Below are 24,792 nucleotides of genomic sequence, written 5' to 3'. Positions count from 1 at the left end.
TTTCTTTGTCCGGGGGTTCAAGCCATAAAGCCCTGTCCAGGAGGAGAGGCTGGAGATGACAGTGGTGAAGGGTGCATATTCCTTAGGGGAGGAGACACAGCTGCTAGAGCAGTAGTGCCGCCCAAGCTCTTGTTTAGATGAGCGGGGAAAAGGCTTTAATGACTACCCCCGGAGGCTCTGGCACTGGTGAGCAGTTGGTGTGAGGGCGGCAGCCCCGACTTCAAGGGGCAAAGAGGAGAGAACAGGTTGATTTGTTTCCGCCTCCATGCCCGATGTAGGGTGAGCTGGGTTGTGTGCGGTGATGTCCCCGTGGGATCAGCCGAGGAGAGCCGGGATGCCGCGCGGGGAAGGATGGAGTTAGAGGAGCGAGCGGGCGGCCCGCGGGTGGGCTCCGCGGGCAGCCAGCCTGGGACAGCGCCGGGCGGGCGGGAGGAGCGCTGAGGGGCGGGCCGGGCCGGGCGGCGCTGCCGGGCGCCCACCGCGGCGTGTGGGTGGCTCCAGGCGGCCGGTACCCAGCGACAGGCGGCGAGGTGGGAGGAGGCTGGCGGGGCGGAGGAAGAGGAGGAGGAGGGAGCGCGGCGGTGCTGCGGGGCGTATCAGCCGGTGCTGGACTATGGTGCGGCTCGGCGGGGGCTGACACGCCGGCACCCCGCCCGCCCGCCCGCCCTCCCTCCTTGCCGGCTGACAGGCACGTGTGGGATGTGAGACCTGCCCTCGCCGGGGGAGCATGAGCTGTGCCCAGGCCGGCATTGTCCAGGTACGAGGGGCTGCTGCCGCCCGGCCCCGGGTGAGGGTGGCGGGGCCGGGGCGGGGGCGGGTGGCGTCGGCTCCCAGCGGAGAAGTGCGAGGCGGGATGGAGCTGGTAGCGGCCTCGGCTCCGGGAAAGGCCCTTCCCGGGGCGGGCAGCCCCCGCCCGGCCGGCGGGATGCGGTGGCGAGTCGTGGGTGTGCGCTGTCACTGTGCCCGGCTGCGCGGTGCCGCCTTTGTGCCTCGGAGGTCTGTGCGGGATGGGACCCTCGGCCGTGCCCGAGAGCGCTGCCCTGGGCGGGGGGCGGCGGTGTGGAGGGGTCGCTCTCCGAGGAGCTCATTGGGCCCCGGTGGGTTACGGGCTGAGCCGTCGGCCTGTCGGCTGAATTCCACTAGCGAGCAAATAGTGTAGAATTATGATGAGCGACGTGCCGGCGGGGATTGACATCATTTGGGGATGTGGATGCACGCAGGCAGTGATGAAGAGTCCCGTGCCAAATTTTTGGTGGTTACGTCCCTTCCTTGTAAAAGCAGAAGCCCCCAGTTTTGGTTCTTGGCTCCCTGACAATGCAGCAAAATTTAAAGCACGAACTGCCTTTTTCCCCCCCTGCTCTGTTGCTGTAAGCCAATCTTGTGACTTCATATTTTGGTTATTACCTTGTGTTATTATGTAACTGCATTTTTTGTTAGCAATTAAATAAAATAACTTATAAGTATGTTAAGAACATTGCCCTAGCCTGTAGCATTGTCAAATGCGTTTCTCATTTTGCAACCTGCATAGATAATGGTTTTGTACTGACATGGGCAGTACAATTCATTTTGTTCTCTCGTGCATCGTTTCCCGTGTGTTTCTCTGTAGTTGCAGAAGAAATCACTTGGCCTGGGTTTAGATTTTTGCATCCTGCTGTTTGGAGCTGCAGTAGTGCCTTTTTTTTTTTATGCTGCACTCAGCAGAAGTGCGTAGTGAGACTGTACAACAGTCAGTCAGGCTGTGCTCCTGTCCCTGTGTTTACCAGCACCACTGTTGTGTTCTGTGGGGCACCTAGCCCTGTCTGAGCAGGGCAGCAATTAGGGGCAGGGTGCTGCTGTGCCAGTGGTGCCACATAGCAGGTGGTCAGCTGGGCCTTTCTGATTAGTGCTCATGTGAGGATTGCAGTTATTACAGTAATTCATTTTAGCCTGGGGATTCATTTTGAAAATTTGGATTTTCCACTAAGAAGGGATTATCATTTCTCTGTGTAGTATGTGTGTTTTGTGAAGAAGTGGAGTATGGTTTGTATCCTGGCTGCTTTCTCTGCTTCCCTTCTGTCTGTCTCTGAAGTGCACACCCAATTTGGACAGCACAGGTGCAATGTTGATTTTCATGCTGGAAGCAGAAGTAGATGTAAAAGGCAGCACACACTTAGTCAACCCACAACACTCATCCTGTCAATGCAGTCTCAGTCTAGTACAGGCAAAAAGAGTATGTGTTCTTACAGAGGAAATGTGTGGTCCATTTACTTGTTTGTTTCAGGAGGGTGAGCAGGGAGTTAGCTCAGAACAAAGAGTGGTTGGTCAGATGGCCTGCATTTGTGAGCAGTGAGCAGTATGTGAGTTAAGGGTGGATGGCGTGTTTTTGTCATTTGTGTGATACTATTGCTGATGTGTTTCTGACTTAATGTGACCTGAGCTTTGGACTCCTAAACTTTTAGTATCAATCAGCTCACTCATTTGAAACCCGAGCAGGCCAGAACATGAACTGATCCACTCAGTGACTTTAGCAGGAACCATCAATATCTGAATGTGACGGTGATTTATTTGAAAGCAAACTGTGTGCACGTGCTCAGAACATCCCAAAGAATTGATCCCAAATCCATATGCTCAGTATTTTAAGTGCATTCTAATAAACAATATAGTACTTACTCTTTTCCAGTAAATAACTGGCTAAGACTTGTTACTAAAGTGCATTTTTCAATGGCTTTGTGTTTCGTGTACATGGCATGCGATCCAGCATCCTTTGCCATTGTGACATAGATAATCTCTGTGAAGCTTCGTGGAGTTTTGCACGTGCTGTGTCTGATGCTAAGTAGCGTTCATTCAAGGTAGTGCTAAATCCTTCTCCTTGTCTCCTTTTGAATAGTCTTCTTACAAACAATGCAGTGACTTGGAAAAATAGTGAGAGTGAAATTTAGCTTATTGGCTGCCTTTTGAAATACTGCAAAAGATACAGCCAAGGTATTGTGGGGAGGATTCGAGTTGTGAGAGTGATGGTGTTGAGCAATTGGTGTTGGCTCAGGAGCTGTTCTAACAAAGAGGATAGGTTGCCTGTGTTTTAAAGCTATTGGATCTGCCTTGTGGATACAGGCATTAAGGATGCCCCTGTGGTTTCACCTCTGAAAGATGCTTGTAAAAAATACCCAGCAAAACAACCTCCTCATTTCTACACCAGTTAAACATGTTGCAAAGTTCAAAGAGAAGGTCTTTTAGTAATTAAAAAAAACAGTTACTCCAAAGTATCGTAGTTTGGGATGATACATTTTGCCAGAGAATGTAGCTTGTCTTCACTATAACTTTTGATGCTTCTAAATATCTCTATGGTCCTATGTCTCTACCTGTGTAGTTTTCTCCAAAGTTAGGGGTACCCACAAGGCCTGGCTTCAGCATGTATAGAACATAGTCTTTGTGGGCCTCCAGAGACAGGGAGGAGAACTCAAGCTTTAAACAAGTGCTCTGGCTCACTGTCCTTGCTGTTCTGTAGAAGGGGTGCTTGCCAGTGTAAGCCGAAGTTATGCCTTTGTGAATACTGCCCCAAACAGTTCAGCTGGGTATCTATATACACGTGTGGCTTACACGAGTGGATCATGCCTGCAGCTGCCACAGCCTTCCAGCAGATACAGCTATGAACCGTGATTGCATTGGGAGTCACCATCACCTCAGATGCTCCCTTGGCTCCAGTGGCACCTGTGCTGCCGGGAACGTTGCTGTAGCTAGCGTTGGCCGTTTCCCTCAGATTGGCTTGCAGTAGCTGGAGGATGATCCTGCCCATACGGGTTTGTGTATCTGCCTATTAGCCGGAAAAGGAATTGTGACGCCCCCTTTTCTTCAGGATGTCTGTTGTTTGTTTACACTCAGCAGCTTTCTCGGTTTTGGCAATAAGGAGATGAGTCAGTTTTGCTTCTGTTTAAGGCTTTTTTTACCCATTTCTTCTGTAACATTTCATGTGCTGTTGTGATTCTGCAATGGCTGAATGGCAAATACTGCAGGTGTTTGGTTTAATTCCTTAGAAGTGTATTTCTATTGGCTATTAGATATCATGACCATTAATTCTAATAAATTTTAAAACAGACTAGATCTTATGTACTTCCATATTTGTCGTAAAACATAGCAATACTTTGTTTTCTACTGGTAATCTCAGAAGGGTGGGGGTTGTGCAACTCAGAAAAAATACAAGTGAAGCCAGTAGTGAAGGGCAAGATAAGATGCCACCTACTCTAGCTGACGTTTTCCAGCTGAGATTTGAGGCCAGCAAGATGCTTAGAATTAATTAAGAAGAGATGGCAAGGTTCTTTGATGCAAGGATTCCAGGGTCATTTTCCTTACAGCTGATGAATGGTGGCTAGGCAGCTGTATGATGGGCTTGTGAGTCAGTCTTGGCCTTTTTTGTTCAGCTGTGTCTGGATAGGGTATCCTGTCATTAGCTCTGAAGTAGGAAGTTGAGGTTCTTCAGGCAGGGCTCCTTAGGAGGTGCTGGGGCTGTCCCTTGGCAAGATGGTGTCCTCAATCCCAGATGTTTGTGGAAAATGGACCAGAAAGACTGGTCCAAACTACAGGTGAAATGGGCTGTTGTCCCAGGCAGCAGACTGCTGGAGGCAAGAGGCTGGCTGTGGACTGCTTTTGCTTTTGCAACAGGGAGGGGTTGGGTTGAAGCAGGGCAGCAGCTGAGCCCGAAGCGGGGTTCCCTTGCTGCAGTACCTGTTGCAGCTCCCATTTGTCCTCTCCCTCCAGTGGCGGCAGCAACAGAAACCACTGTCAGCTCCTCGGGACTCTCCTTCCCCCAGCTTTCCACTTATAATCTCACCCTCCTTTTCCATGAGTTTCAACAGCCTTAGCTTGATCTCAGCTCCTCATCCTTTTGTCCAGAACATTGCCTATAATGCAGATAAACTGTGAGATGGCTTGGGGGCTGGGGTGGAGTGATATGGCAAGTCGTTTCTTTTAGATCTCAAAACAGGGGGAAACCCTGGCGCTTGTGTTAGAAATATCAAAGTTGGTGATCAGCACAGTGTTCCCCAGGGAATTGCTGTGCTCCATTGTATTGCAAAGTTCTCTGAGGACGCAGCAGTGCAGGCAGCATTCCCTTGCTGCAGAGCAGAAGGTCTGTGGGAGAGAGCGTGTGCACAGCAGTCAGGAAGCCTATTATTGAGACCTACGCTGAGGTTTCATTTTGTGCATGTAGCAAAACAGGCTCGCTCTTTCACACTTTCCAGATATTTTTATATTTCTCTGCAGATGCTTGTAGAACACCAACATTTGTTTGGTTTCAAGCCTGAATTAAAATTCACAACCAATGTCTGGAGGCAAAATCAAAAAGGCAAGTATTTTTCCCAGAATTAAAATCCATTTAAATTTGAGAGCTGTTAACCCATTAAATAGCAATGGAGTATAGAATATCTCTTGGACTGAATCACTTGTGTTTAAAATGGAACATGCTCTAAGAATAAATGGCTAATTGCTTCAATGTAGTCAATATGGAATTTAGAGATGACTGACAGAATGATTTGTCATCCATCTCCATAGCAGGAGTCATCTGGGAAGTCTGTGATGTTAAAAGCATTTGTTTCTATTACCACCTTTTAAGTAGTTTTGTTAATGAACTCTTGAACACCAGGACTGAAATATGTCATGTGGTACAATTAATTTTTCCATTTCATAGGAAAACATGTGCCATGTGCACCTTCAATTACCAAATCAGGTTCATCAGGTCCTGAAATGTGTGGTTCAGCAGGCCTGGTTTTTTAAAGGCAGCAGGAGCATGCTTTACTTCTGGTGCCAACAAAATGCTTTCACACGTCTCCATGTAAAATTTAGGATGGCATCCTGCAGGCTGGGGAAGATCTGATGTTGTGCTACCCACTGTTTTCTTTTTACGGAGAGAAGGACTAGTTAGGAGTAACTCTGAAACATGTGTAAGCAGAAGAGGTGGAGCAGGAAATTGTCTGCTTTTCCCAAGGGAAGAAGGAGAGCAAGAGATGGGGGGAAATGCTTGATGAGATGGTCAAACAAGTCATTCTTTGCTGTGTGCTGGTGAAATGCCTGAGTGCTGGTTGTACAGAGCAGAGATGGGTCAAGAAGCTGTTTGTTCTCTGGATCTTAGGAGTTGCTGTGACTTTTCTTCTTCCCCAAAACAAACTATCCTGCCAAAATCTGTCTCTTTGGCGGAATGTACATTACATGTTGTACAGACTTTGCTAAGATAGGTAAGAAGCAATGAAGTTGGGGATAATCCAGCTTTGCTTGTGAACTGTATACAGCTCGTTACAAGGCACTTCCTGAACTGTTTGAACCGCAGTCCTTTCAGTTGGATTAAATGACTCAGGTGTGTGGGGCTACCTGTCTGGGCACTCTTACAAGTGCTTGACAAAGAAGAGGGATGAATGGGATCATCTGATGTCCCAAGCTGGGCAACTTGCTGCTTTTCTTTTGAAATCTGGGCCCTTTCAAGACTGATAGTGTCATTAAAGTAGGAGGTACTGTCTTATTCCAATGTCTTAATGCAACCTCAGGAAAATTTAAATTTAGAATTTACATTTTAATGCAGAACATCCATCAAGTACTGGGTTATTTGTCAGTTTTCTTTAGTGACGTGTTAAAAAACGCTATGCGAGAGGCCCTAGGATTTTTAATTTAGAAAAATATATATATTTTCCTTCATTGAGGTATGTTTCCAACTGCGTGGTTGCCTTAAGAAGACAAAGAAAATACTGGATTTACTCTCCGAAGCGACATCTTGATTTAAGTAGCGAAGTTTAGTTGCCACATGCTTAACATGAAAAGTGGGGTAAGCAGATGAAATATTTAATCCTAGAGTCAGAACACACGTTTCCAAGATGATGCTGTTTGAGACTCATGAAATGCCCAGTAGCCATTAGGTTGTCTCTATCCTTGGTTACAGGCCCATGAAAGCTGTGTAGAGATAAGGAGTAAGGTCTTTCCATGAACTCTTAAGTTGCCTAATTTGACTGCACCATGCTCTCAAGTGGTAGTCAATGTGAGGTCAATACAATGATGCAGAAATGTTACATATGTACCCCGAGTCACAGGCAAGACATGATGCTGAGATAAAGTGTTGTTGAGTTTGGTTTAAGACTGAGCAATGCTTCTTTAAAGTTATTTTTGAACTCTTCTTGATGAAGGGCAGCACTGACGTTTTTTTCTCATTACTTGAGCAGCAGGCTAAATCAGAGCGAGCCATAGGAGTTACTGCCCAGACCAGACATTAAGGACTAATGAGCTGAACTGTATTTTCTCTTCCACTTAGGCTAGAAAATGATTCCAGTAGAGAAACACATGGTCCTGTGCTAGAACTCCCTTCCAAAACCGAACACTTCGGTGGTTTATTAAGAATCAGGCTATCTGATTTACCTTCCTTTTTGTTTCCACTTCTTAATGTTCCTTAAGGATTTTGCTTTGTATGTAAAATTACCCATTTTTTATGTGAACAAAGCTCCTATTAAAGAATAAGATTTCTCATCGGACTAAAGGCAGCAGTTCTTATGTTGGTCAGGAAACTGCATCCTGGTTAGAACATTACCCACTCTTGAAATCTGACTTTGTGTTAGTCTTTCATGCTCCTCAGAACTGTCACTCTCAAAGAATCCTCTTTGCAGATTTTCAAAGACTCCTTCTCTGCACATGTGTTTTCATTCTCTTTGATAGTCTGTTTTCCCCTTCAACCTTCCCCCTACTCAAGAACCAAGTGATTGTGAAGTACTATTCTTTGCAATGCAGTTTGCTACAGAGGTAGCACTGGTCAGGCAATTTTATGTTCAGATAATTAAAACGTGTTTAATAACTCAGACTAATTCTCCATACCCAATAACATGATGTAGGCTAAAGCCTTAGTAATCTGTATTTGAGCAATTATATTAGGGCATTTAATTAAAAACATGTATCACCTAATTGTAAGTCTCTGAGTTCTTAAATATTGGTATCTTTTGCATAGTGCAGAAGAGGGTACTTGCTTATCATGAAGTGCTTAGGGCAATTTACAAATTAGGTTTTACTGTTGCTGGGGAGGGAATGAAAAAGTTTGGGATGTGGGAACAAAATCACAAGCAGAAATTGCAGCAAAACTGTAGCAAATGTGTAGTAAAGTGTTGTGGGTGCCTCTGTGTGCTCAACTTGCCAGTTGAGTTACTGGAGTTTGTCTAGAGGTGGATCTTACAGTAGGGTGGAAGCAGACAGCATCTTTTAGAGGAGGGATCTAAGGAGCAGCTGCTTGACTTGCTTGTTGGAGCCACAGGGTAATTTTTTTTGACATGTCAGCTGTATTGTCTTATCCATCTTGGAAGATCATCAGAAGCCCAGGGAAGTTGCTGCAGAACTTCTAGAAAGGGGCAGGCTGCCCTCACGCCCCCTTTCCCTGTATGTCTGCCTGAATCTGTCTGCAAAGGTGACTTTTGAAGTTTGGAATAGGGGTAGTGGCTCAGGCCAGTCTCCCTGCAGGGGTGTTTCAACCCTGCACCATCACTATCTTTCAAAAAACCCCTAAAAAATGTCTAAGGCTTTGGGTGGAAATGAGTAACAACTTCCCAAAAAATAGTACAGAAAGAAGTTGCTTGATTACAGCAAAAGGATGATGTAGGGCTGCGAGAGAGAGGTTGTATGTTTAAACCTCTGTTTGGAGTGGGAATAGAAATGTTTCTGGTAGAGCCTCTGCTTCTGTAAAATATCTTGGTTGCCTAGTTCATATCAGAATGATTTTCTAATGGTTATAAAATGTGGATTTTGTGCACGTGAGTATGAATTATTTGTTTGTAAAATACGATTCTGAGGTTTGGTCTCCAAGTTAAATATATGCCTGGTTTGACCTATTTTTTCCCAACCTAATTCTGCCAGTGCTGTGTGCACACGTGATGTTTCCTGCTGAGGGAGTCCTGCTGACCTTAGAGAGACAAGGCACCTTAGAAAAGCTGATGCATAAGTGGTGGTGGTGGTAGTGGTAGCAGGCTCAGGGTTTGCATGAGGTGGGCTGTCAAGCTGGCTGAGCAAGGGGAAGATGTGAAATAGGGTGTTTGAGGAGGAGTCTGATTTAACACCGTATTATCTGGCAGCTCAGGAAGGGTCATTGTGAATAATATGCTTGGCTGACTTGTGACCTTCTCACAGTAGGTCTGAGAGATGGACAGGAGATCAATCTGTTTGATGGCCTTCTAATAACTCACTGAAAACCCAGTTCATCTACTTTAGCTACCTGGACCAAAAAGGATATAAATGCAGCATTGCTAATCCAAATAATCCTTGTGGGACCATGAGAGGGGACATCCACATGCTGAAATGAAAAGTGATAAGAGGGCCTTTAGCAAATGAAGATCTAAGCTGCTAAGTCTACACAGCATGTTGTGATCTTACTAGCTTATATCCAGGACAGTATAGCCATGTTTCGTGCAGTGCTGCACCAAAAAGAGAGACATGACAGATTATCTTGAGTTGGCTGCGTGCGACTGGTTTATGTGCAGTGCTCTGTTGTCGCCAGGGCTTTTATTCCCCTGTGTAATGAAGGCAAAAGTAGCTTCCTGCATCTCTGCCCCCTCAGCATCATCGTGCCCTGGGTTAGGTGCAAAGTTGTTCAAGAGTGCCTGAAGGGAGGCAGGTCCTCGGAAGCAGGAGCTCCAGAACTGGTGTGTTGGGTAAGGCCTGGTGCTCAGGGAGGAGCTGCCCTTCCCAGGAAGGGTGTTACTATTTCTCTTGTACCCGATCTAGATCAGACCTAGATCTATGACTTTCCAGGAATGTGTCCTAACAGGCAGGGAGCTTCTCTAAGTGTGTGTGAGTATGGGACATGCTTTTCACCCATCTGGCCAAAGTTGTTATGTTCTACATGGAAGATTTGAAGATTCATGGAGCCAGAGAGCAAGAGGGAGCATAATTCTGCTTTAATGGGTAGAGGGGGAGTTTATGTGTGCCTTTGCCAAGAGCTGGTTCCTGTGTTTTATATGCAGCGTAGCACGTGGGTTGTCAAGACTGGTGTTTCTGAGACGCACAGGAACAGAACACTAGGTTCCTGAATCCTGTTATGCTGAGAGCAGGACTGAGTAGTAGTGAGTACCATTTTCAACTTCAATGCCTAAATTTTGTGTAAATCCCATTCTTTTGATCTAGCCCAGAATATCTATGTTTAGTCTTAGTCTTCAGAACTGTTTTTATTCATGCCTCAGTGATGCATCCAGTGGGAATTTGCATGTTCATTTGGCTTGTTTTATGCAGTAGTTTTTTCTGTGGAATCCTGGTAGCTAATGGTGAATATGAAAGCTTTCAAATACAAATTCCCATGTAATAGGATACTGATATAATTCAGTCAGAGCTTTGATAAGCTGCAGATCATATGTGGTAACCAGTTCTTCAAGCCTCAGAGGACCTTGGATCAGAGCCTAGAAAGTTGTTGGGCTCACCTCTGAGTTTGAGTGAGAAGATTAAGGTGAGAGATTACTCAGAAATGCTTTCCAGGTGCACCACTCAGCCAAAAACATTGTCTTTCCATAACCACTTTCCTTGATTCTCTGTTCATGGATTCTGATGCATGGTAGAATGGGAGGGAGACTTTGTAGCTGCAGAGGTCTCAGTTGGACTTCATGCAAACTGCGGGTTTCTCATTAGAGAAACACAGTTAAAACTGCAGTTCATGATAAATGAGTAGAAAAAGTTTGCTCCCTCTAGGAGCTTTTAGAGTTTTTTTGTTTGTTTGCTTGTTTCCCCACACACACATTTTTTAAAGGAAGCAGGAGGTAAAAAACTTTTTCAGCCTAAGTCAGCAGGCAAATTCTGCATCTGCTGGAGGTAGCAAGTCTTCTGTGTAATGAACCATTTTTATGTAATTGCTGTGAAGAAAAAAAAATAGTCCTATTTTAGAGCAGAGAGGGTTGTCATTGAGAAGACTTTTTCAGAGACTGCTAACCAATTGTGATGTTCCTCCTCCTGCCATGGTTCACATCCCTGCAGTGCTGTCCTGCCAGGCTTACCCGGCTTCAGGTGTGGTTCAGGAGCTTGGACCAGCCCTTGGCAGCCCTGCTGAATGCTGAGTCACAGGGAAGAGATGGAGACACAAGTAGTACTCAGATCTGTGCAGCACTGGTGGATTATTTGCTGAAAACTAGAGACCCCCACAAATCACAAGCACATCATCAGTTGTTGACCAAGATTGGTGATATAATTATGATGCTCATTTTCCGATAGATGGCTGCTTGAGTAAAGAGCTGAATTTGTCACCGTGTGAGCTACCCTGAGGCTACCAAGCCTCTTAAAACCCCCCCAAAAATTCCATGTATTTTCAGTTGCATATACTTTTTGGGAATGTGTGTCATTTATGTGTAGACATTTAATCACCCTTGTTTTGATGACTCTTTTCTTTGCAGTCTCTCACTCCCAGTGAAGACAGGTGACCTGGCAGGAGCAAATCCAATGCACTGTGAACATGCAGCATAATTATCTTCCTGAAGTAGTTCTGGAGCATGCATGTGTGGGAGGAGGGGAGGCATATTAAGTAGTGGAGCTGCATGAAAATCTGCCAGTGGAACAGTTTTCTGTCAAAAAAAAAAAGCTGTTTTAAACAGAATCAAAATGTTCCTCATGAGAACGTGTTTGTACTGCAGCTGGCAACTGTTCAGAGGACCTGGAGCCCTGCAGCCTTGTTTAATGATCAGATCCAGTTGGGAGAGATCAGACATGGAGGTGTGGCAAGGTGTTGGTTGTTGTTATGCTTCAGCTGTAAAGAAAACTTCAAAATGCTTCAATTTCCCACAGTGCAGAGAGTGAGACTTGACCTACTCTGCCATTTCTTAATACAGCCCTTTCTTTAAAATTATCTCCCATCTCCAGCTCACATCATTAAAGTGCTGTTCTATTGTATTTACTTCATGGAAGCCTGGGGCCCATCTCACTGCTTACACCAAGTTCATTTAAGTCACTGATCTTGCACTAGGGATGCATTTGACCCATGATGCCTTAAAATAACTGTGGAAATACTCACTGCATATTTATGTGGGACAGAGACCACACAGATTTCTCAGTTTGTAGTTTTCTAACGCTTGTGCACTGGAAAACAAAAACACATCAGTGAGGGAAACCTGTCCCCCAAACATAGACAGTTGCCTTTTGGCTTGACAAGATCACCTTGAATGGGATCCCTGCTGCCTTCTTAAATTCAATTTTCCCACTTTAGATTCAAATGTTATGCTAGCAAGTTTCTTTTTTTCCCTCCTGGCACTGCTGGGAGCAATTTTTTTTCTTCTCATTATCTCTACTCCCTTCCACCTCACAAACACTTTTTTTATAGTTGTTGGAGCCTATGTTTGGACTTTCAAGCATCTGGTGCAAACTAAGCATAGTGCTGCTGTTTGGGCCTTCCCGGTTTCAGTGGTATTGGGACCTTCTTACATTTGTTTGCAAAATGGTCTGTATTTTGACACAATGGGGCTATCTTAGGGTGTAGCAAAGGCAGCCTCCCTCACCAGATTGTTCAAAAGTGGTCTTCATCAAGGAGAAAAATGTCCCATTTTGGCTTCATTTCTCTTGTGGCAGTCAAACCAGTCATCAGTGCAACAGAAAACAATGGCTTCAATTAATGTCTTACAATTTTGTGGTCATTTGTCTTATTCCTTCAAAGACCTTCACTCTTCGCCTTGTGGGTTGGTCTGGTATATTGAAGACCATCCTCCAGGTGTTTAGTCTGGCAAAACATGAATGTGAAAACTGCATTTTTTTTTAGTGTGGACACTTAGTGCATTTATTTGACAGTTGAGCTGTTTCTTGTTCAGAGCATGCTGCACAACAACAGCAGTTTGTCATCTCCTAAGTAAGATGAAGAAAGAGACAGTTAATGGATTATTTTAATATCCTGAGATTATTTCTGATTTGGTTTAGTTAATAAATGTCTTGTGCTTGTTTCCTAGCACTTGTCTTGCATCTTGTGTATACAATTACCTTTCAGTCTTCCCCTGGTCCCCAGCTCTTCTGCTGGATGGTGGATTGGAGGGTATCTCTGCTGTGCCACTGGTTCCCTGGTCAAGGTACTCACATAGCAGGAGGCTGAACTAATCTTGAAGTGCTCTATTATCTGAACAAAACTTGGAGGTGTCGAACTTTTTGTCTGTCGATGGATAAAGCAAAAACAAATTAGCAGAAGCTTTATCACTGTGCTTTCTAGTCTTTTTCTAGGCTGAGTATGGATAGCCAAGTATATATGTGGAAAAAATATTTTGAAAAGTCCTTTCCCTTTCCTTAGAGGTGTTCTGCTGTCCATGGATGAAAATGGGAATCTTTCAGAGATCTTTGTCATGCTCTGCCACAAATACTTAGCCATTTTCAGTTTTTTGACCCAAATTTTTCAGATACTAAAGGCTCTTCTAGCAGAGATGTGATATCCCATAGGAATGTCAAATCTGCCATTCAGTTATCTATGCAACCTGCATTCTTCAGGCCTTAGAGTTGTTTGGTTTCTTTTCTTTCTTAGTTAATATTTTTTTCTTAAAGGGCATTTTCTGTATTTCAGTCTGTGACCATTGCCTCTGGTCCTATCACTAGTCACCACTGAGAAGAGCCTCTCTCAGTCTGCCTTACTCCATCCCACCAGCTGTTCATGCACAGTGATAAGATCCCCTTTGAGCCTTTTCTTCTCCAGGCTAAATAATCCCAGTGCATCCTTCTGCTTCTCTAGCCACTCTTTTCTGCATGTTAGTCATTCCCTTGGGTCAGGACATGCATTTGTGTGCCTGCATGGAGAGCTGTGTCAGGGAAGTGACCCGGGTTGGAAGTAACCAGTTATTTTATGCTGTGTGCTCTTGACCCAGAATGAGGTCTGCTCAGCTGTTCTGTGAAGGCTTATGGCAATGCAAGCAAAGACTGGGAATAAGAAGTGGGAGGAAGGTAAGGTGTTTCTCCCTGTGGAAGTGTCAGTTTATGCTGGCCTAAAGTGTTTGTGACAGTTGTCACCTTTGTGGACTGTGAACAGATGTGAAGGCCTAAGGGTAAAAATCTTTGGTCTAGACTTACTAAGGCAATGAAGATGGTGTTTTGAAGGGATTGAGAAAAATAATTTTTCTGTATTATTTCTTTACCCTGACCCCAACCATTTGCTGCTCGGGAACTTTCTGAACTGTTTGTGCTTCTGTGGATTTCGTACCTTTCAACAGAAATCTGCTCCATGAAATCTCCTCTGCTTTCCTCTGAACCTACCTACACTTTCATTGTATTTGAAAATGAATTTCACAGCTCAACTAGCTGTTGCATTAAGAATCACTTCCTTTAGGATGCTGTGAACCTGACTCCTACTGCTTTCTCTTGATCCCCTCCCCTCCCCTCCCCTCCCCTCCCCTCCCCTCCCCTCCCCTCCCCTCCCCTCCCCTCCCCTCCCCTCCCCTCCCCTCCCCTCCCCTCCCCTCCCCTCCCCTCCCCTCCCCTCCCCTGTCATATCTTCCCTCAGCTGTCTTTTATCCTTCCCTGAATCTTCTCTTAATCTTCTCTTCTGCTTTCATCTTTGGTACCTGCATACTATCCTGCTCCTGATTTGTCACCATTATACTACACACTTCTATATTTTGGATACTCCTTTCGCATTAAATCCCAGACTAATTGTCTTCTAACTCCAACCCCCTAATGCTCAGCTTTGCATCTTTTGTTTTAGCTCTGGGTATCTTGTGTGGTCCTGTTCGACTGCTGTCTGATTTGGATACAATCCAGTTTCTTGTATGTGACCTCTTTTTCTCCTTCATCTCCTGCCACCACCTGTATTTTGGTCAGGGACTTAGTCAAAGTATTTGATTTTTCTTAATTTTTTTTCTTTTTTTTTTAAATTAGACCAAATTCACTTCTGTTCTCACATTATGGTGGAATGTAATTTTCTGTTTGTCTTTGTTGCCAAAAATCTTTTTCCATGATTTGGTAATTTTTCTCCTTTTGTATGGTAATCTTAAAGTCATCAGCTTTCCGAAAGTTAAAACTCTGCTGTGAGGGCATTTTTCTCCTCTGTTTCATTTTATTTGAATCCCAGGTCAATTTCTTTTGTCTATTAATCTTATTTTTATCTTTGTGGATCTGGTAAATGCTGCTTATTCTTAAATACACATTCTTGTGCCCTCTGTCTCTTCTTTGCTAGATAATTAACATTACTAAAGTACTTTGCTTTTGCAACAAAGTATGGCAACTCACTTCAAGCTGTTTTCTGTACTCATTGAGCCAGTGGTAAGAGACTGCCTGAGTAGTTTGTTACTTTCTTCCTTCAGATCCTTCCCTTTGCTGCTACAAAGTGTCCATTGCAATAATATCTGTGAACCTCTGCTATGTGCTCATCTTGTCTGTATAAAGTTTTTGGGGTTTGGGTGTACAGATACTGGGTGATTCACTGCTCAGTGCTGTACCTTGTATTTCACAGAATTGTGTCTGATAGTGGCCATTTGTGAGACAGTTGCTTCTGACATTTCTGATATTTTTGACTTTGCCTTATTAGTAGGTGAAATATTTAAATCTTCCAAAATGCAGAAGACCTCAATGCGTTCTGCTTGGGATTTTCATGCACAAGTTGCTTATTGGGATCATTGTGGCTCTTAGAGGGTACTGGGGATTCCTGTTCATTTTGGTGGGTGCTCTGGGGATCTTTCTCCTCTTGCTGTATTAAATATATCTCACCTTACTTTTGCTGTCTAGAATTGAGCCCTTTTGTGCCAATGGAATAACTGAGTTCTTTGTTGTGAGGAGAGGGGCTTGGGATGAACCATTCTGTATTTTAAGATGAGTTGTAATTTCCTGTGTCTCTCTCTCAAGGAAGCCTCAATGCAAATTTAAGCAAAACAGCTAAAGCTGGATGATGTAAATCTCTACTGTAGGGTTGTTTGTGTCAATACAAGACTGGAATTTCTGGTCAGTATTTCTGTGGTAGTTCATATTAGCATTTCCTTGAAGTATATGTTGCTCACATCATTTGTGTCTGTCTTCCTGGAGAGTTTAGTTTTGCTTTAACAGAGGGGCAGAATGTCATTATGTTCAGTGGAAGGTGTCACAAGCAGTAATGGTTGATTCATAATCACCTGCTCATAACTATGTAGAGCAATGTACTTTTGGAAAGTGCAAAGGGTAATTGCGTATCCAGACAATAATTCTGTCTATAAGTGTTGAAAACTCAGGAGTTGGACTCCCTGCCAATGGAGGAATTTTCAAGGCTTTTAATGTGGAGACTTTCTCCTATGACATCAGGGTGCTTACAGGGTTCAAGACTTCCAGTACATGCAGGTTGGAGATGTACTGCTGGAAAGGAAAGCTGAGATTTTTTCCTTGACTCTGTGACTACAGTTACTACAAATATTAGGAAAAGCCTTGGTTTTTATTAAACTCACAAAAGTGCTGCTCTCACTAGAAGGCAGTTAGACTTGGGGGGCTTTCTGCCCAATTGCAAACAAACGTTACAAGTTTGAGATAGCAAGGAACTATAGGTTTTTTTGTATTGATTTGGGGTGGTTTTGACTTCGCTATGCTTCACTTTTTCCTTTATATTCTCCTAAGCCTTGTTATATGGCCTTTTAGATGTTGTTTATTTAACAAACATGAATGTTACCCACTTAAAAAGAAAAATCCTGTCATCCTCTCTGGGGGTTAATCAAGGGAGAAACTTTCTACCCTGTGAAAGCAGGGTGAGACTGTTCTGAAGTATTAAATAATCAAAGGGAAATTATACTCTGTGATGATACCTCAGGGAAGATTTAATTAAGAAAATGAAATTGCGTAAGAGTGACCTGTTGTGGACTGCCAAAAAGCCAACAGGTGAGGGAGACATTTGTTAGCAGTGTGTGCCCATTGGTAAGAACTTGTGCAGTGTACCAAGCCTGAGAGATATGAAGCACAGCAAAGTATCTGAAAGCAGTGTTTAACTATCTGATTGATGAAGGTCAGCACTGCAGGGGCCACATCTAGGCTGTGAAGTGGCTCCCAGGTTCTGGGAATCAGGGCTGGTTGTGGCACGTGTGTCTCTGCTATGCCTCACTTAGACTTCATACTAATGAGTTGCCTACAGTTCAGAGATACCATTTCCAACCTTCACTGGCTAAAAGGGAGCATGGCATCAGCCATGCCAGCCTCCTGTGGAGTTGTACCTGGAGCACAGTGGGTGGGTAAGTCCACTAAGGCTTCAGCAGATTTGTCTTGCTTTAAATCCATGTGGTTAATTTTACATGCTTGCTGGCCAGAAGCACTTTGGCACTGGCTGAACCCTGGAGGTGCAAGGGCAGTGAACTGGTTGGCAGAAGGTCAGCTGAGGGGTGCAGACATCGGTGGGATGGCAGATTTTAAGGAAGCAGCAAAAGGTCTGTCTCTTGGGCCAGGTCTACTAGAGGCGTGAAAAGGAAGTGGCTCACTTCACGCCTTGGTGTGACCAGGTTTTGTAGAGCTCAGAGCTGTGCATTGGGGAAGAGCGCATCCATGTTCTGCTCTTCTCTCTACAGATGAGGATTGTCTCTGGATTCACCGATGAGGACTGAATTGGGAAACTCTGGAAACAGCAAATGAACTGAGGAGGAGGGAATATAGGGAACTTAATACTTGATCCTTTACTCCCCTAGGCAATGCTTTTGAAATACATTTGACTCATGGGGTCTTGAACAAACCGGGGACTGACATTTAACAAGTAAAGGCTGCAAGGATGGGTCTGATGTCTGTAATAACACATGTGATTTTGTAAGTCAGCAGTCATCCCTCTGCCAGGGCTGAGCGGTTTCTCCTTTGCCCTTTGCAGTGTCTGAATCCCCAGAGGTCTCTCTCAGCCTGCTCTCTGGCAATTACAGAGGCATTCCCTTGCTCTCACCATTAGCGTAATGGCTTGTGAGAACATCACTTATCCCTTTGCTCTTGAGTGACTACTGCTTCCATAATCCCTTTTGCATTAAACTAATGGATCACTTGTGTATGCAATTTTTCTCCCCCTCCTCATATGGTGAGGAGAGTACCTGTCATTGCTTTTGCCCCATTTGTCATTTATTGCAGATAAAAATACAAAGAGAATTTGACAAGAAATTGGAGCAACTGTCATATCTTGTTGTGTCTTACTAAAAGTATGCAAATAATAGAAAATGCCAGCTGAAAAAAGAAATACATTGCCATGTTCCATTATTCCATTGCTATGTGTAATTCTTCAGTTGCAAGAAAGCAGATTCTCATCACAAGTAGTCATTATACCTGGATTTTATTTATTTATCTTTCAGTTAGAAGTGATGTTTAAAGTAGCTACTTATAAAATGGAGTAGTGACCATTTCCAAGCCATCCCTTATGGAAGAGGAAGAAAAATTTTGCTTACAGATACAGTACCTCTTCCACTGTCTTTTATTCCAAAGTAACAACAATTTTAAAGGGCTGCTTCATTTTCCCTGCATTTACAATATCACACCTGTGCTGCTCTCTTAATTGTTAGGAAGTTTTTCATAATGTCTAAGCTGTCTCTTGCTGTGGTATAATCAGTCCCACCCACTGTGGGCTCAAGAAAAAAATATTCTTTCTTCTTCACAGAAGCATCTTAAATACTGAGCAGTGTCACTTGCACTGTTCTTCCCACTGCATCTTCCATCTTTTTTCCACATTTTTGCTAGCTAGTCCCAGTTATATGTATATCTTTATGGGTTGTGTTTTCCTGAATTTTTCTCTTTCCAGTGGCTCTTTGGACCTACTCCAGTTGGTCATATGTTTCTTCAAATGCACCACCCAGGCAAGGATGTAGTACTGCAGCTGAAGCTTTGCTGATGCTCAGTAGAGTGGAAGGACAAGTCCATGTGCTCTGTAGGGCAGTTGTGTTTATCTGTTCCAGCCTGCTTGTTTGCTCAATAGCTTGACTCTGACTCCTGTTCAGATTGTCATCCCTTCTGACCAATGGATTCTCTCTGAGTACTCTTACCTGGTGCTCTGGCTTTGGCTGGAGTGGAGTTAATTCTCTTCACAGTAGCTGGTGTGGGGCTGTATTTTGGATTTGTGCTGAAAACAGTGTTGTTAATACAGAGATGTTTCAGCTGCTGCTGAGCAGGGCCTGCTCAGCCTCAAGGCTTTTTCTGCTTCTTGTACCACTCCCACAGTGAGGATGCTGGATGTGCTCAAGGAGCTGGGAAGGGACATAGACAGGACAGTTGACCCCAACTCAGCACAGGAATATCCCAAACGATATGCCATCATGCTCAGTATGTAAAGCTGGGGAAAGAAGAACGAAGGGGTGGATTTTCAGAGTGATGGTGTTCGTCTTCCCAGGTAACTGTTCCACCTGATGGGGCAGGCCCTGCTCTCCTGAAGATGGCTGAACACCAGCATGCCTATAGGAAACAGTGAATTAATTTCCTTGCTTGGCTTGTGAGTGCAGCTTCTGCTTTCTCTATTAAACTTGTATTTATTTCAACCCGTGAGTTTTCTAGCCTTTACTTTTCTGATTCTCTACCCAATCCCACTCTGGGGGGAGTGACGGAGTGGCTGCACAGGACTTAGTTGCCAGCTGGGGCTAAACCACAACACTGGGTGTGAAATTCTCCTTACTGTATTTATGCACTGTGTACAGCTGTGTTTCTTTCCTGGTTTTTCCAGTTGCTCCACTTTGCCCCAACAATACTGGATTTGAATCCTGGCCTTCACACTTCAGGTCTTTCTTTGTTCCATTTGGTCTACAGACTTAATAAGTTGACTCTTTCTTTTCACTTAGAGATGTAGCAAGACTAGCCCATGGAATTTGTCCAGGTCTCTACTAATCATTCATGTAGAACCAGTGATAACTGCTAGATCCAACCTGAATGAACTTTATCTAGATCATGTTTTCCAAACTTTCTTGAAAAAACGTTTTAAAAAGAATTTTTTAAAAATGTGAAAGTATGTAAAAAACTTTAAATACGGTCAAGGTATAAAGTATTCGTGCTTTTTCCTGAGCTGCAAAAACTGTTACTTTGTTGCAGAAGAAAATTAAAGTAGTCTGAAGTGTTTTTTCTCGATGAATCTGTTTCTTGTTAATTCCTGTTACCAGTATCTTGATGCTGTTTTTGGATTTGTCCCACTCAAAGAGCTCTTGGAATCTCTCATCAGAGTAAATGCCTGCAAGAGGGATTGTAGTCCAGACTTATTCTTCTTTGTCTAGACTTTGCAGTCTCTGAGGCAGGCTGCATAAATTCAATGTCAAGAGAATAAAAAAATCAGTTGTGCTTTTATTTTCCTCTCCCTGGGGACTATTGCAAGATCCAGAAAGTTAATAAACTGGCCAGGTGCACAGTGTGCCAGCTGGTCCTAAGATCTGTGCAGCAGTTGCCAGCTAGAAAGAGTATTTGGTATCATTACTTGGAATATTTTCTATATTATTTAAATTGTACCCAAGTAGAATAAACACTCCAGATGAACAGAATCTCCATTTCCCCTGATACCTTATGCATTTGTAGCCAAATAATAGAATCACTGAAGGTCATCTATTCCAACCTTTCTGCCTAGGCAGGGTGCCCTAGAGCATGTTACTCTGGGTTGTGTCCAGACAGCTTTTGAGTATCTCCAAGGAAGGAGACTCCACAACCTCTCTGGGCAATCTGTTCCAGTGTCCAGGCACACAGTGAAGTTGTTCCTCATGTTCAGGTGGAATTTCCTGTACATCAGTTTCTGCCTGTTGTCTCTTGTCCTGTTGCTTGGCCAGAAGAGTCTGGCCCCGTTCTCTTGACGCCCTCCCTTCAGATACTTACAGACACTGGTAAAGCCCCCTCTCAGTTGTTTCTTCTCAAGGCTGAACAGGCCCAACTTCCTCAACCTGTCCTCAGAATTGAAGGAGCCTTTCCCCTAATGCATAAGATTGGAAGAAAGTGGGATCCTATATATAGCATAAAGTTTGATTGATTCATTATATGGTTAAAATGAAATTACGGTAGGTTTATGATCTGTTTTTTCACATATTGTGTGTATGGGGAAAAAAGTCTTTAGGGATGAGAAGTCTAAAGTGTTTTCTAGGTAACTTTATCGTGAGAAAGTAGGTGTGTGAGAAAAAAACAGAATTTAACTTGTAGCATCTCAATGAATAAGGTTGTCTTAGTACAGATGTTTTGCAGGGCTTCAGCCTGTCCCAACCAAGGTGGATGTTAGATCCCAGCTGTTTTCAGAGAGCAGGAGCAGTGTAAGATACTAATCCGTTTTCAAGGTGTATTTTTAAAAGACTTTTTGTGGGCTGAATCTATGGATCTTAAAATTTATTCTCATCTAAAATACTTTATTTGCTGAATGTCATTCCATCTAAAAGACACATTATTTGCTAAAAATTATTTTATCACTGTGTAGTTGTGGAAGGCTTCTACCAGTCCTCCTCCTTGTTTTGCACAGTGCAGCTTCGCTGCCGTATTCAGTTTGTTTCTTGCTGGCACTCTGAAGATAGCGTTACATGCCTCACAGCTTGATTTGTCAGATACGGGGCAGGTTTTCTGCCTGCATGCTAACACTAAGTATAGAAGTGTTGATTAAATATCTAGTTTTGTGAAAAGCACATTGAAATACCCTTTTGCATGTAAGAAAATGTGTGATCCTCTTAAGATTTTAGAGGAGGGTGTCCTGTGTGGAGTTACAGCAGGATGAGTTTCAGGTATTTTGATATCTGTAATGTTTTTCTCAGACAAATCCTTTGAACTGATGGGTCTGCAAAGTTTTTCTTGCTGTAAAACTTTGATCCAGAGTTTAGTTTTGGTTTTTGTTTTTTTCCTGAAGTCCATCAGCATGGGGAAGAAGACATGTTTGTTCATGTTTTTAGTGCTTATTTCCCCTTCTTTCACAGAAAATGACTGGTTGAATTTTAAATTCGCAGTCTTAGTTTGTACTCAAAATGCATTTATAGGATACCAAAGTCATTGTGCTTGTGTGTTATAAAATATGCAAATTCTCGATGCTTGGTGCAGAGCCATCAAGTGTGGGAAACTGATACAAGTTGGAGGTGCAATGTATCTCGCATAAAACATAATAGATATTTTATTTGACAACTCACGAAGGAATTGCTCTTTATGGTGGGTCTTTGAACATTAATTTATATGTTTCCTTATTCTGAGAGTTTATTACCAGTAATTCAAGTAGCTTCATGAACCAGGCGAACTTACTTTGTCCCTGATTTGGCAAAGACTTAGCGATATCTTTAATTTTAAAGCAGGATGACTGTGCACCCTGATTAGAGAAACTCTGCTTAAAATTTCTTTGAATGGGCGAAAGCAGAGTTTGGGTCAATTGGGTTTTACTCAGGGAGCCTGAATGCTTAGGATTTGGCTACTGCGAGGATTTAAGATACCTCATAACCTTAAAGTAATTTACTGGTGACTTTTAGTTATAACTTCCCCTTCTTTTCATTTAAAGAATCCAGAAAGAATAAGAATTGAAGTTTTAAAGTGTAGGGAAATGAATACAAGATTTTGTATCTACCATTCACTTTAAAAAAATGTCCAGGTGGTTTTTTTACTTATTTTCTTTAGAATGAACTTTGGTTCCTTAATCTCCTCTAGGTCTTAATCTGACTATGTATGTGTGTCATGAATCATTGATTGATTTATCTTATTAAAAGACATACATTTTATGAAGCTTCTGCAGTTACTAGTTTTTTCCTTCCTTCTGTGCTTCTTGAAAATATTTGACTTGGAAAAATTCTTGAGCAAGGTTTTTTGGTATCTAGATAGTTTAAAAATGAATCTTAGACTTGCACATATGTTGTTCAACACTTTGAAGCCCTGAACTATGCAGGTTCTGAGAACACTCAGAAAACATCTCAGAAAACATTGTGTGAATTATTAGTTAATGTTGATGGTTTAAAAGTGACCTCAATTTTTGTCATTTCTCTTGTTAGGTTTGCTAATATTTCATAACATTTGTTTTTTCAAGGAAGGATTTCTCCTCCTTGCCTTCTCTTCCTCTTTTCTTGAATCTGCGGTGAAGATGTGAAGCTGGATTTGACATGATCTCCATGGCAGCACACATTAGTTTCCATGGCAACACATTTCACAAACAGCTCGACAACTTTACTACAGTGTCAAACAAAAGAAGAAGCCCGACTGTTGGAGCAGGCTGGGATCAAGGTTAAAAAATAAAAAAGAGGGGAAAGGGAGGAAACACTGGAAGAGGCTGGGTGAGATAATGACTTCTTCCAATTTGTCCTTTTAAAGCTTTTGCTCCAGGGTAAGCACATCATTTAAAATAACCCCCTAAATTCTCCAGTCCATAATTACCATGCTATCCAGTTGCATTCCCACACATGAGTAGGTAAGTGATGGGCTGTCACAAGTCTTTTGTCCCAAGATACTTCTTTAGCCTGGTTTCATAAGGAAATGAGGCTTACACATTAACAATCCTCTGATCCAGTTGTCTCTTTGTCTCTCTCCTATTGGTACCTCATAGCTTTTGCCCCCATTGATCAGATTATTTGAATCTGACAGAGGGGTCAAAGTTGAGGAGGTAATTAAGTTCCTCTAGGTGTTGTGAAAAGCTGCTCTCTGTTCAGTCCCTGGAAGGAGGCTTTGTGCACTGAGAATTGGAGAATTACAGGCATCTAAGCTAGATGGATATAATAAACAATGTATAAAGATTCTTGTGATGGTCTGAAGTCAGGAACATGTTTAAGCACATGTTTAGTGTCTCTTTTTCATGAGATGCTTTTCTGAACCTCAGAGACAGGATACTATGAGAGGCTGATTCTCTTAGAAACAGTTAAGGTCACTTCTCTTTACACTTCCCAGTAACAGTACTGGGAAGGCATGAGGGAAAATATGGAAGGACTGCAAGGTGTTAAGCAGCTTTCAGTTTTACTTTTATTTCAGACTGAGTATAATCCATTCTTCAGGTTTGCACAATGCAGGCAACAGGCTTGTTGCATTGTGTTTGTGTCAGGAACCTAAACTACTGCTGGCAACCAAATGTGAAAATAGAAGCTTGAGTTGGGTGTCAGAGGACTTGTACTAAGAGGATTTGGGAGTGTGGGCAAGGATATATTGGTATTCTCAGGGGTCTGCTCCATTGTTTGGGCTGTGCACATCTCCCATTTCTGAGAGGTGCAGTTCCATGTGCATGGGAGAGATTGCATTTATGTCATTGGAGAGGTGTGGTGTTTTAGTAGAATCTATTTCTCAGCTGTGTTAGAGATGATTTTTAAAAAAAGAAAAGAATGCAAAGTAGCTCAAAAATTTATATTGATCCTGGTTTAGAAATGCAAGGCTACCACATTATTCTTGCCACTTCAGAGTGGTTCCCATCAAACCTAGTATGATGTGCTGTCGTGCATGCGAGCTTTTATGGGAAGATGGGTTTTTATTTTCTGGTTTTTATTTAAAAACATTATAGACGTGGCTATACAGGGCTAAATGCAGGAGGGAATTCATAAGTATCAAAGATGTATTTTGATTAAAGGAAACACACAATAGCCCACACCACACTGCATTGCTGCAGTTGATGGTGTGGCAGGTAGAAGGCAGTGTTAGTCTGGGGACTTGCCGGGGTAGAGGCAGGTTCTGGAGACATGGCTTCAGGCTGGGGACATTGCCCTGCTTAGGGAATAGGATCCAGCTCCAGCGAATCCTAGAAGGCTGGATCTTTTAATACATTGCTGTTCAAAATTGGCTTACCCACTGCAGACTTCTGCTTACCATACAAAATATTCAAGTGTTTTTCTTTCAGAAGGAAAGGAAAACAGTTGTCTCATAGAATTGTTTTTTTTTTTTCTGCTGACTCTTGGAAGTTATCCTGGTGGAAATGGTCTGTTTAACAGAGTTGAATGAAATGGTCAAAGATGTACATAGCAATCTTTTTTTGCCTACTTTTCCATTTTAACTGATTACTATTGTTTTAAAAAATGGCTA

General features: G+C 43.1%; 1 protein-coding gene across 1 annotated transcript in view; it reads left to right on the top strand.

Moving 5' to 3' along the window:
- Window positions 1-678: 678 nt before the first annotated feature.
- The window catches only part of HECW1 (HECT, C2 and WW domain containing E3 ubiquitin protein ligase 1), a 256,870-nt gene continuing 232,756 nt past the window's right edge, over window positions 679-24,792 (top strand). The window contains exon 1 of the mRNA XM_069007777.1: window positions 679-757. Coding sequence (XP_068863878.1) covers window positions 728-757 — 30 coding nt within the window. The 5' untranslated portion in view covers window positions 679-727. The remainder of the gene's footprint in view (window positions 758-24,792) is intronic.

The sequence above is a fragment of the Aphelocoma coerulescens genome, chromosome 2, assembly GCF_041296385.1.
Source record: "Aphelocoma coerulescens isolate FSJ_1873_10779 chromosome 2, UR_Acoe_1.0, whole genome shotgun sequence".
NCBI lineage: Eukaryota > Metazoa > Chordata > Aves > Passeriformes > Corvidae > Aphelocoma > Aphelocoma coerulescens.
Note: the sequence above shows the minus strand (reverse complement) of the source record. Positions and strands in the feature narration are given on the sequence as shown.